This window comes from Puntigrus tetrazona, chromosome 15 (assembly GCF_018831695.1).
Source record: "Puntigrus tetrazona isolate hp1 chromosome 15, ASM1883169v1, whole genome shotgun sequence".
NCBI lineage: Eukaryota > Metazoa > Chordata > Actinopteri > Cypriniformes > Cyprinidae > Puntigrus > Puntigrus tetrazona.
In genome coordinates, this window is record NC_056713.1 from 9,863,379 (window position 1) to 9,877,475 (window position 14,097).

Sequence of the window (14,097 nt, forward strand, 5' to 3'; positions counted from 1 at the left end):
TGTATTTAACCTAGCATTTTTTAGAGTGCATCAAACAAAGGCAACATGTCCTACTGCGGTATATGCTAAGAGAACATTAATATTGAAGTATCCTTTGTCCTTAACGTTGAAGGCACAGCAATGCCATGTGTGTTCTGTGTCATTTCCGGGGCTTAAATTATAGCGCTCTGTGAAGATCCTTCAACTAATTCTCCATTCGCATTCAACAAGGCTTATGAACAACGTGAAAGGCAACGGAGTATTCATTTTTGTGTAAACTTTCCTTTAAACCCCTGTAAAAGGACGAGAGGGTGAAAACTGAAGCCTGGTACTCACCTTTTGGATCATCTCTGACCACGAGCAAGCCGTTCCGACACACCACCTTCCCCGTGGCAGCATCGATGAACACCAAAGAAGGAATACTAGTCACCTTGTACTTGTTCCAAAGCTTCATCTACAAAAAGAAAAGAAAGACATTGACTAAGACGAGAGAGTCAAAAGATATGAAAGGAATACGACTATAAGGAGGACTGGGAATGTTTGTGGTGAAGAGAGAGATGATGATTCATCTCGGCTCATTTCTCTCTTTCCAAAGCTATTTTGCCTTTTTAACCACTAGAGATACAATCAATACTTTCCCATCTTTATACGGTCCACGTGAGGCTTAAAAATAGGCTACGAAACAAGCGTCTGAGTTTAAACGTCTTCCTCTCGCTCTGAAGTATAAAGAGACTCAGAAATGTGGCGAGTTGAATTAAGTGCTATCCGCAGCCGAGCAGCGAAGAATTAGCTAAGGGCCAGAATCAAACATCTACAGGGCTGATTCAACTTTAAAGAGACTGGCATCTGAGGAAATTCGAGGGGAGCGCTTTTTCTTTCTGTACTCTCAGCGAAAGCGTGGCACATGGGCTAAAAAGCCAGCGATTAAACCTCGCTCGACAGAGCCGTTTGCTCGTGTAGTCTCACGGCTGAGGGTGAGAGAAGAAGTCTTCATCCTTTGCTGGTGAGAACAAACCTGGTAAATTATTCAGGACATGGACGTGCAAAGGTCTAATAGATGAAAGACGCCTGTGAAAGTAAACTACAGTAACTGCAGTGGACTGATGCGAAACTTGTAGCGCTTGAAACCCAGGTTCTCAGGCATGAATGATTTATAAAAACGCTAGACACACATGCAAAGGCAAGAGCTGTTAGTTGATTGAATACTCAATTGACTACATATGCTAAAAAATGCAGGAAATTAAATAATTTCAACTGAAAATGCCTTTAAAATAATATATTACTGCTGCAAGTTTTCCAAATTTTTGAATTTACCAACCTGGTCTCATAAAAATATGTACCTCTGTGCACTTTGTGTGCAACATCGTTTTTACGTGCCTTCTTGAACGCTTCCAGCAAAAAACTTTCTACTGAGTGGCGCTAAAACACAGTTTCAATACGTGAGCCCTGGCACATTTCGCTGTGGTTCAGAACAGAAATATCCATAGAATGTTGATAAAAATGAATGCTCTTTCATGTGCCCTACACTGAATCCAACCCTAAATCTACCCTCAATAGTGTTAACAAATGCAAAACTGATATAAAAACACATGTGTTGATGCAACTGTGTCGTTTCAACTTCCTTTTATACAGATTTGAACTGTTTTGCCGAACAGTAGCTACACAGGATTCAAACAAGAGCTCCTTGTATCTCAAGTACATCTCTGTACTCCGTGAGATACCGAACAAACCCACAATCTATGAAAAATATGAAGCTGGATATGTGTGATGCTAACGTTCAAAAACATCGGTTTTCAAATCTCCCAACATATTAATATTGTTTTGAAGTCATAACCTGATATTCTTCAAGTATTTGAAGACTAAACTAAAATAATTATTATTAAAATAAAAATAATGATAAAAAAACTACTATAAAATGAATAAATAAAGCCTTACATCGAGTGTGTAGCCGAATGTTAAATATGGAGGAATAAAGCAGTGAAGGTTCAAATTACTTCATTCCAGCGCTGCATGATCAAACTCTTTGATGCATAGCTGATGAAATGTTTTCACCGGAGGAGTTTATATGTGAACAGGCAGTCAAAGAGTGTTACTCTGTTTCTCTAAGCTTGAAGGATTGTGTCCAGACAATCGCTCCAACACAAACCTGCGGCTCTGCCATAGACAATAGAGCTCAATCGCTGGCCCAAAATCTGCACCCAAATCGCTCACTCCGGCCTGAAGCGTACATGGCATATGCTGCAAAAATCTGTGAGGTTAAAGGGCACTAACTGTGAATGTCTCAAGTGTCAACACCGCTGCTTACCTTACACACACACACACACACACACACACACACACACCTGTGAATCTGACACAGCTGTGAGTTTGGGCTCGAAGATCTACAGTGAGTCGCGAGAGGAGCCTTGAGGGAACAAAGCTTGCCCGCAGGCTGTGAGACAGCTGTATGAGCGACTGGATGAGGGAGAGGGGTAATATGAAATGAAAGACAGCTCTGTGATCAGCCATGTCAACGGCTGCCCATCAGTTCAGTGAAGGCTAAAAAAAAAAAAAAAAAAAACCTCACAGCCTGAACCTGAAAACAGCCAATTAAGGAAGGACATGGACAGTGATGAATGCTGACATGTTTTAAAGGTCAAAGACTTTCTTCAAAAATGGGCAGATAAGTCAGTATGTTTCAAAAAGAAAAAAAAAAAAAAAAAAAAAAAAAAGCTTGAATTAAATAAAATATTAAATAATAAATACATTAAATAAAAAGCAAAAATGAACAAATAAAATTACAATTGTAAATACACAAAATTGGGGTTTTTTTGCAAGAAAAAAACTTTAATAAATTTTAAAGAATTCATCATATTTTGTTTTGATAAAAATTTAATAAAGTAAATATATTGTTTAAAAATAATAATAATTAAACTATAATAATATAATATAAAAAAGTAAATATGCAAAATAAAAAAACAAATAAACCTTAAATATTTTTATTTTTATTACATGAAAAGCAATAAAAATACATAAAGTAAAATATTAAATAATATAAATAAAAATATTAAATATAGAATATAAACTCAATATACAATAAACATTAAAAATCTAAATGTTCATTTAACTAAATTAATCTAAACTAAATAAACAGCACAAATAAATTGGTCCATAAAATGACCTGATGATGCAAAATCATTATCAAATAACAAAACAAATCCTACTTTACATTTTGTCCAAACAAAATGATTTTGAAATAATCTTTTTAAATTAAAGCAGCATAGATCATGACAGATGTTTATCAGTATCACTATCCCAGGTGTCATTCGCAAACAGATGCGTACACAAAATCCACTTGCTACTGTGTCACTGAAGTAAAATGGTAAAAATCTATACAAATCACACTTATGCATTTCAGTAACATTTGCTTTCCGTGTGCACCTGCATATGCACAAAACATCACAAAAACACCTACACGCCACAGCATGAAAGGCAGCACAGCACAAGGAGATACTGAAAATGAGCAAAGAAACCAGCGGCATTCAGCTCTCGACTTAAAGCATTTCCGACGTCTACAGACAGCGTTTGGTTCTGTTTCACAGCGGCGCAGCCTGGCAAACCGAGATCAAGCTAGAGAGTATCACAATTCACCCGATTAGCATAATCGTGCAGGGGATGATGGTCCATAATCGCAGCGGCTGCATCACCTGCATTCATCAGCCACCGGTACCCTTGTCGAAATAATGATGATTTATGGCAAATTACTTCCAATTTCCTTTCATTTTGCGCTGGTCCGACTCGCGTTACCATTGCAAATGACGCAGAAAGAATCGTTCTCATGACATTGTGACGATAAACTGTTAAAAATCTCAGCTAGTCTGCATATTTCTTGAAAGGACCTTGCTTGTTATTAATTTTTTCATTTCTATGTAATGGCAACATTTGCACAGACTCTCAGGAGGGCTGCAGACTCATTTGGAAACCTCCGAGCTGCTTTTCTGAAAACTCCTGCTGCACGCATGATGAAATACAGCGGATTTCATTTCACACCAGCAACAATAATGGCCTCAGAGACGTGCCATTGGCAAAAACAACAAACATTAGTGACAGCCGTCATTAATAACCTTCGTGTTGTTTCTCTGCTTTACTCGGAGCAGGGCCTTCGATGTGCCAATATTCCCTGCTGTGACCATTTAACAACCACAGCGGACATTAACTATACATTACATTCACTCAAACAAAACATGGGCCGAGCGCAGGCCATTTGTCCAACCACAAATGGATCAAACATGCTCGAGTAGTAATGAAAGAAGCTCTCTCTTCTTTGAGAAAGCGAGTGTAAACGCACAAAGAGAGAAATAATTACATATTGAAGAGAATAAAGCTTATGTTTAGAACTATTAAGGGTTTTTTTTCCAATGGTGAAATAATTAGGAGAGTTAAGCGCGGGCGCTATTAGCCTACCGAATGTGAAACCGTGGATGGGTTTTGGGAGGAAATTATGCAATTTGTTAACAAGATCCTCAGTCAATCATTATACGCGAAAACCCTGCTTTGTGTATGTTGGGTATTGTAGCAGAAAATGTGCTTATGTCTGAACAACAGATGTTATGTTGCCGCCTAGCTATGATTTGTGGATGTTTTTCTAAAACACTGATCAGAGATCAGAGAATCTATGTTGAATATGTGATTCGTTTGAACGCGTGATATTTTCAGGACCTCGTCATCGGTTTATGAAAATGAAGGCTCTCGTTCTCGCCCTAATTGAGACTGTATCATAAACAAGAAATACTCTTAACTCTGGCCTGTAAGGTCATATTTTGATCTTTTTTTTTAGTATTATTTAACCCAGCTGTGTATTCGGTTTTGTACTCGGAAAACACCGAAAATCAAAACGTTTTTGCGGCGGACGAAATTTCGACAGCAGCGTGTAAACGTGATTGACACAAAATGAGTTCGTATTTATTTTTCAATGTGGGAAAATTTCGGTGCATTCGAAAAAAAAAATAAATGCAACTTAAATATAATCAATTTCATTCAATGCTAATAGCCTCTTAAAAAAAAAGATAAAAACAGTAGAAAGCAGAAAACCAAAAGTTGAAGTAAATGCAAACAAGATGCGGTGAAAATACAGAATTGCTCCATCAGTCGTCCCAGAAAAACCACAATTAACAGAGATGTCAACACAAAACTTGGCATGCTAAAAATACTCCAAGTTTACTTCGACTCTCGATGCTTGCGCCGGCATGATTGTGAGGCAGGCTCTCGCTGTGGAAGGGTATTTTCTATGGAGTGTCAATCCCGTGTCGAGTGTTATTCACTTCCTGTAGCTCCCAAACTCCCTCTCAGCCATCAGCCTCCCGTGGTCTCCGGTAAAAACACCACTGGGCTTCAACAGTAACGCACGTGACTCCTACACCGGAGTCCCGCTGAGCCCGTTCGACTAGAAGATATACCCGCAGTCATCGTCCCATTCACCTCCCGTCGTTAGATCTGTGACTCGGAGCGGATCCGCTTTCATCGGAGGGGGAGAACGAGGGCCATGTGCCAAGCAGCATCGCCACGGTTTCGGAAAAAACACCCACTACACAATGCGGGCAAGAAAAGAAACACATGTACAGCGTTCAGCCTGTCGTCGGGAAAAAGACGACGCTTCAAAGGAAAAGGCATAGGCGTTTTTGGCAAGCACTTAAAAGGATGCACTGGAGCACTACAGCGTCAGACAATAAAGCTTGCGTCTCGGATACCGTGACTGAGACGACACCGTACTGGCTTCATCAGATTCATAGATCGAGGCCAAAGTGTTGTCAGGTTTCTGGCAGGATGCCTTCGGACATGTGGACTCCCATCCTTTAATCCTCTTACTAATAATCTGCATCAAATAAAGAGATCACCAAGAAAGAGCTCAGCTACTAACCAGTGAAAACGGGCTGTCAATATTCAGGCTTTTTGCTGTATGATAAAACGGCTATTAATGGAGTCAGTTAATGCTGATTATGTGTAGATTCGAGACCAACGCTGTTTTTAAGTGGAATCATAAGCCTTAGACTTAAAGATCACAACTTCAGAGTCCTACTTGCGTCTATTGCAAATATCATTATCACCTAGTAACTAAATTGGAGGCATGTTAAGGCCGGCCCACTCTATAAATGACTTTAGAGCAGATATCCGCTTTCATTGTTCTCAGGATCCGAATGTGGTCACAGGTCTACCAGGGAGGATCTCGCCGTCTCCTCTACCAAATGAATCATGCTTTCAGTGTTTTTTTTTGTTTTGTTTTTTTTATTGTAGAGCATGCCAGCAGACAACTGAATCTCTGGGAAAAGAAAAAAAAAGTTTTACTGTAGAACACGCTTGTAGGTAAAAAGTAAAAGTAAAGTAAAAAAGTAAAAACAAATCCTGTTAATTTAACAGCAAGTTATGTCCCCATATACAATAAAAAAAATTATATTTATTATATTATTTCATGGAATGATAATAGTTATTATAATTTTACTGCCAAATATTGTATTAGAAAAAAAGTTTAAATACAAAGCATGAATGGTACAAAAAGTATACATTTCCTGGTTTTAAAGTTAAAAACAGTATAAAACAGATTTCAAAGAATGTGTGATTCATCCCATTTGATGAAATTTCAATAGTCATGTATCTTCCTATTTTTATTACTTATATTAAATTGTTACAAGTTTTTATTTGTTACTACAAACTGTTTAATGAAAAGTAACTATATCGTAATTAATATATTTACATTAAAACAAATTTTAGCATTTTTTTAATATAAATTACACAATACATAAATAAAAATAAAATAAAATAACACTGCCAGTAGGTGGTATTAAATGCGTTTATGAGATGCCCAGTCAATCAATTCGTTCAAACGGCTGCTTCATTCAGGAATTAAACAAAAAGCTCTCTCTAAAAAGAGCCTTTGAATTCTTGATTCATATGATTCATTCAAATCAATCAGAAACTAAACCGCTGTGTAACTCACAAACGCGCAGCAGTTCATTTTCATTGGAAAACTCTCAATTACAGAACTGTTGCTTAAACTTTATCATATGACATAAATGAGACAAAAACGAGGGCATTTTTGCCCCAGAAAATTGAATTTTAAGGCAAAACTGCATTCATGGAGTTGTTGCCTTACACCGTATTTGTCAACAGTCAGCTGTATGAAATGCAGGATGGTCTCAAACCTCTGCATGTGCATAGTGAAATAACATGTTGCATTTCATTTACCAAAGCAGAGTCGCTCTGATGGCAGGAGATGAGTAAAATACGAGCCTGGACGGGGGCCGTTTTGAACTACGAGAAGAGAGAGAGAGAGAGAGAAGACGCTTTGGAACAGTATGTACTTTTCACGTCTCGCCCTTGCTTCCTCTCTGATGAGCAAAGCAGGCCTCGCTCGACGGCATTCATCACTTCATCACAAAAGCTGCAAGCCTTTATGACCTCCATCGGCAGGGACGAACCACAATTCTAGGAAACCGACTCCTCGCGCACGTCCATTTACCCCACCGCCGCTTGTAAAACGCAGCGTGATATTGCTGCATCATATTTATAGGCTAAAATATTCATTGGCCCATGCGTTAGCTGGTACAGCCATTGTACGCGCCAACACGCCGGCTAAATTGCTTTTGGATAGAGGGGTTGGGTTGCCATGGAAACTGCCCAGTCAGGACGTGTCATAGAGTGGCAGGCACATTGTGGGATTTCGGGTAATAATTCAGTGATAAATTAATGCTTTAGTGAGGAAAACAGGTGCCGGAGTGTCACGAGGGAGTTTAGAAGAGGGGAACAAAAAAAGAGACATGCTCATTCAGACGGAGGGGAAAAAGTGAGACGGAGTGACACAGATGGAGATGGAGGGGGAAAAAAAAAGGAAAAGAGTGTGGGGTGTTCTTCCAGCTATAGCCCTGGTCGTACAAAAGCCATTTTCTGAAAGCAGGATTAATCCTGACTTGCGCTCTCAATGGCAGGGGTCTTTAGTGCAAGATTTTACTTAGTAAAGAATGCCGGGGATTGTAGGAGCGTAAAAAGCAAGGCTTTAAGCGATACGCAGCATTGTCTACGACAAATCCCGTTTGCTACTGGGCCTCAGAGGAATAGGGTTAGAAGTCAGGGCGGTGTGGTGGTGCTTTCTGTCCCTCTGCCCTCACCAGACCGGAAAATAATAGATGATCTAGCATTGAAATGAACACTCTAGCTAAGTTTTCTGGTAGGAATATGCACAGAATTGTAGCTGTTCTTAGTGTCATGATTTAAAACACTGCAACGAGGATGGCGTACATTTTAAAAAAAAAAAAAAAGAACATACATTTTCTGGTATGGTTTCTATCTTGTAATGCATATGTTATTTTCTACTGTGCATGGTAAAATAAATAATTTTATCAGAATTAAGAATGTGAATTAGCATTTTAAACTTGAGTTTCTATTGAATCGTCCCGTCCGCCCAACAGAAACCAAGCATACTGTGCACACAGTGCAGTCCGATTCGTGCATAAACGACTCAATTGAACCAGTTGTTAACGATTCATTCAAAAAGACTCCCTAATGAAATCAGTCACTGCTACTATTATTTACCTCATAAAATAATTTCATCTTATCTATATCAGTGAACATTACACTGCACCAAATTATACATTCTGAAGTCTATTATTTCCCAACATAAACAGTTAAGATCTGATTTAACTCAAATCAGTATTTTACATCAATGTAATTATTTATTTGGTAAAAAAAAGAAAAAAACATCAACATGTAATAAGTGCTATGACTTCACATTATCCAATACAACTGTCATCATGTTTGAACTTGTATATTTGTCTTGGCTCAAAGCCACTTGCAAGGAATGCTTTTTTTCCCCTCCCAGAGGCTTTGAGTTTTCAGCTAATAAAATATTTCAATTCAAATTAACATGTCATATCCACGTAATTTATCTATCGAGAAGTATACACGTAAGAAACAGGATCACTGAAGAAGTATATCACAGAATAAACAGTGATACAAGATTCATATCACCCCGTCAGGGGTTTATTCTTCTGGATATAAACGATCGCATACATATCATAAATGATTTGCAACTGAAACCATTTCATCATTCTGCTACAAATGTAGAAGGTGCAGAGAATGAGAGAACAGTCATCAATTCGTAATCGATATCGGTTCACTTGTGTAAACCGGGCCAGATAGTTTTCATGCCGATTGTGAAATATCAGATGAACTGAACCATTCCCCAGTTTTCAAACGAACTCGGGTGCAGTTCCTTGGTGCTCGCTCAAGTTCTGAAAGTCATCAAGTGGACCGTGAGGCAACAATGCAGCGTCAGTAGTGGTCCTTACTTTCGGCTCTCGGCACTTTGAGACCTGAACAGTTTCTGGCAGCGCATGTAAACTGGCACAACACCAACCAGACCAGGCCGAGGTACAGGCCACGGCGGTCTGCATCACAATAGTCCCACTCACGACGAGGAGAGGTTCACTTAGAGCACTTTTTCATAGCTCCAGCTTCCTGCCAACAGTAATTCACATCACACCCTGCAGAAAAGGAAAGGCAGTGCTGCACGCTGAGGTGGGTGGCAAAGACCCACAGAAACAAGAGCTTAAGCCTCCTACGCGCTCATCCCCTTGAAAAACCCAGGAATCTGGAAGCGTCGCAGAAGATGCCAAGTATGATACTTTAGGTTTGTGAAGAGGCGGGATCATTCATTCCCTTCCCTCCTTTTGTCACCCCATCCTGACCTTTCATTGAAAACCCACTCAGTCACTCCGGGAGGAAGAACAGAGCAAGGGAAAAAATGAGAGAGGCAGCGATTATGCACTTAAGCATTGCTGCACCGCAAAGAATTCATCAGCGATTGCTCGGTGAAAACATCAGGTCTAATATCATGCGGCAGAGCCATTGACGAACATCCCACTCGGACCGCCTGATGGGCATTAGGAAATTAAGACCGCAAGAGCTATTGACACTGAATCGGGGTATTGGAGCCGGTCCGAGAGAAAGCTACTGTGGCATAGATGGCATGTCTCAATATATGGGTTGCCATGTGCGGAAAGATCCAATATAATAAACCACTTCCCAAAATTACACACAGGAAGAGACATATAAAGAGTGTAAATAAATGAAGAAAAAAGTTGATACAAAAAATGTTAATATTTCATCACAAAATGCATTATATACATTTTATATTAATGTACTTATTTTAATCTAAAATACTAATTTTCTATATTAATTAATTTACTATAATATATTATGTCAGTTAATCAACATTTATTGAAAATGGAACATTTAATATAAAATAAAATCCTTTAAAAAAAATTCTGAATTAAATACTAAAATAAATGAATACAATGCATTAGTTTAAAAAATTTTTTTTTAAATAAACAGATTAAGAAGTGTCATGTCATTGACTCATCTCTACATAGTAGCACATAGTTCTTAAGAAATACCAGATACCTATCCATCTTAAAGAGACAGTTTTATTTTTAGGTTCCTCCCTAAATTTACCAAAGCTGAACTTCTTCAGCATATGGGCCATCTCAGACTCCCCAGGGCGCTGTAAATCTCAGGAGTTGTTCGGTGGGCTGCACAGCTTCATAAAGCTACAACAGAGGCCTGACAGCAGAAAGACTCCGAACCTTTGGCTCCAAGTGCTACTTCAGAGGAAACTACAGAAACATTATACATCGACAAACGCTATTGGCGGACAACTCAGAAGTGTTTCACACATCATATTTCTGACAGTGTCATAAACTACACCTTTATAAATGTAAGACGATGATTTGCTCATGCTTTTATGAGAGAGTGGATGGTAACCGTGTGACTGTGTGGCACTGGATTTCACAATGACGTTTTATATCTGTCCATTAACCCATTTCCTCTTCTCTTCTTTCGCTCATTAAAAGAGCACATCTGTTTTCTGCAGCTGCAGGGTAACACTGCTAAATTCTGACCAGACTTTGTCTTATTTTACACACACAAATGCGCCAGTGCCCTTTCCCTCACTGATTCCAGAACAGTATAAAATGCTGTTAAAGCCGATTATCCCGACGTCTTTCATAGGGTTATTGGCTTACGAATTTCCAAATCATTAAAACCCTCAACCTCTTGACCTACTTTTGACTTTGCCTGCGCTGCCGCGTGCAAACAGACGTCTGCGTTGGGTAAGCAATGCCTAAAAAGTACCAAAGCGATGCTAAACGCCCCTCAGAGAGATTTACGAGTGTCAGTTGGTGTGTAAAGAAGGAGAGTGTTATAAGGAGAGGGATGTAGACAGCTGAATGTCGGGCTTTCAGGGTCACTTCGGCACATGGGGCAGCTGCTGGTCGGGCGGCACGGTGGGCAGCGGTGGGGGAGGGGTCAAAGGTCATGGCTTAAAACACGGCCGCACGGACGCTCTGGCCTTGGAACATACACATCACCTTCACGCAACCCTTGCACTACGGTGACCCACGAGTCCCCTGGGAGTTTCTAATTGAAGGCATTTTTAAATAAACAGCAGCCTTTAAAAGATCCGCCGCCCCGCACAGAGCTCTGATGAGACACACAGCTGTAAGAAGATCTACCGGTCAAGCACGTAGTCTTCATCACGGTAACACGAGCAGCACTGAAATGTGCTTGGAAAGGAGTGGATCAAATGCAGCGTGGCATGGTGAAGACATGCTCTCAGCATGACGGACTTCTCGTCACCTACAGAGGGGGTCAGAGATCAGTGGTCTAGGGATGCCTAGGGTCTCCTTATGGTAACATATGTAGTTCCAATAGAGAGGGACCGTGCAATGTAGGGCCATTACAGTTGCTTGATTTGGCTAATTGTGATTAGATATTATATTTATCAAAACCAGCTCAATCCAATACTATGGAAGTCTGTTTCAACCAATGAATAATAAAAAAGGTAATTGTGACTTTACTTTACAAATCTGCCTTTTTTTGTTTTAGATATATACACGAAATTACAAAAAAAAATCTTAGAATTTAATCAACATGATTTATGATTTTTACAATTCTTACTTTATAACACAAAATTGTTAAATAAACAGTTAAATGAAACAAAAGAGTTAAATGAAAACTGAGAAATGCGAGTTTATAATCCACAATTCTGACTTTTAAATTAGTAATTTTAATTATTAAATTGGGACAGACCTACTGACAAACATTTTTTTATTGCTAATAGAGATTCACAAAGCGTTTTTTCTTGCCACTGAATTTAAAATCACTTCTGATGATAAAAAAGGTGACGTTAAACAAGCCTGCTGTGTAGTTTTTATAGCCAGTGGCCATGTGAAACCAGATACTCACAACAGGAGCTCCCCCCCTCCTGCTTTCAAGGCTGGGAGAGCCAAAGTTACCCTTTAAGTTTCCTCTTGAGTCCTTAGTTGACTTACTGGCCCTTTCCCCTATAAATCACCTTTGCTCTCAACTCAACAAGACAGAGCGGTTCAATAGAAAAACAGTGCATGATGGAGTTGTGTTTGTTACAGCGCTACATATATCTGGATAGCTGACGTAACCTCTGCCTGCTAGCTGTCAAACGACCAAACATGTAGTAACTGACATGTAAAGGATTGTGTTGTGCTATTTTCTTTGTGTTGCATTAACTTTGTTGTGTTGTGGCTTGCCTCAGTTACATTGGCTATGGCTAGTTTCCATTGCGATTTTGTCCTGTTGTGCACTACTAGTTTCCCAAAAAAAAATATTATCTCAACAGACAATTATATGAAGCAATAGGGAGGCTCTCTTAAGTTATTCATAAAACCACAGATGCCATAGAACCTTTTATTTATGTATTTATTAGCGTATGTACATTTGTAATCTGTGATTTTCCACCGAGCAAAGGCTGTGAGAAATCTGACCCAGTGACCCGAACAAAGTAACCGGAATCATGGGAAGAATGAATCATTCAGTGTGGCTGAGCGAGAAAGGTCGGCATTCTGTGTTTATTATCCTTCAGAAGTGGATTGGAAGTAGTTTCATTGAAGTGGTGTGGCCGAGTACCGGTTCCTTTAATGTGAGCAAATAGGCACAGATAAACAAGCTCAATTGTTTTGCCTCCTTGCTCCTTCAAGCATTGTGTATTTGCTCTGTGAACCTTGTAGAGCGGTACACTATTAAGACAGGAAGGAAGGGGAGCGCCGCATGCTCCGGTCCAACTTGGTCCAGAATTCCTTCCATAAGAGCTAAAACTAAAAACTATGTGCCAGCTATTACCTGAAAGCGCGAACATAACCCTTTTACAATTCTTTTCCTCTTTTAGAAACGATAATATAGTGTTTTATGATGTCTTATGCACTGTGTAAAGGGTCATTAAACCATAAACCATGATCTCACCCGCCAACTGTTTACATAAGGTTCTTTTTTCCTGTGCATAATCTGCATGGCTGGAAGATGTGTGTATACTAGTTAAGTGGCGCAGGGTACGGCTGCAACACTGGGCCTAAACTTTCATCAAAAAGGTGTGATTAATGTTTTCCACTGATGGAGATAAAGGACTCCCTGGAGAGAGAAATGAAAGGGAAAAGAAAACAAGGGAGGGAGATAAAAGAGGGAGAGAGAGAGAGAGAGAGAGAGAGAGAGAGAGGAGGATATTGCGGGTTTTGGCCAGCGAAATGTGTGTTAGACATAAAAAGTAGATTTAAATTTCTGGCTGTGGTGCCAAAACCTCTGCTGTAGACATGTTTCAAAGTCTCAATTCAAGATGAATACAAGCGGCACTTGTAAAACTGCAACAAAACAAAAGATTTAAAAAGGAAGCTAAAGCGGTCTTTAGCTGTATAGTCAAAGTTGCCATTACGAACACCAGTGCCTTGTTTCTTTTGACTATGGAAGCCCATGTTCTGCATGGATTCATTCATGGGTGGCATGGGGAATATATACGTATATAAAATAATACACTGGCGTTCGTATTACTGTTGCGGGACAGTTAATCATAGCATTGAATTTTAAGATGGCCAATCAAAATTTAAATTGAATGATCTGGCCCTTGATACACACTAACACCTCACACTTTACCACAAGAAAGCAATAAATAAAACCAAGCAAAGCGTGTGATGTTCAATCGAACAACAGTTAACCCCTGTGCTACTTTGACAGACCTTTAATAATCCGCTTTCAGGACTAAAAATGTGTTTCACAGCTGGAGTCCCC

General features: G+C 39.4%; 1 protein-coding gene across 1 annotated transcript in view; it reads right to left on the reverse strand.

The window, feature by feature from the left end:
- nxn (nucleoredoxin) overlaps window positions 1–14,097 on the reverse strand; it is a 58,544-nt gene that overhangs the window by 15,295 nt on the left and 29,152 nt on the right. The window contains exon 2 of the mRNA XM_043259175.1: window positions 316–433. Within this exon, the coding sequence (XP_043115110.1) occupies window positions 316–433 (118 nt within the window). The remainder of the gene's footprint in view (window positions 1–315; window positions 434–14,097) is intronic.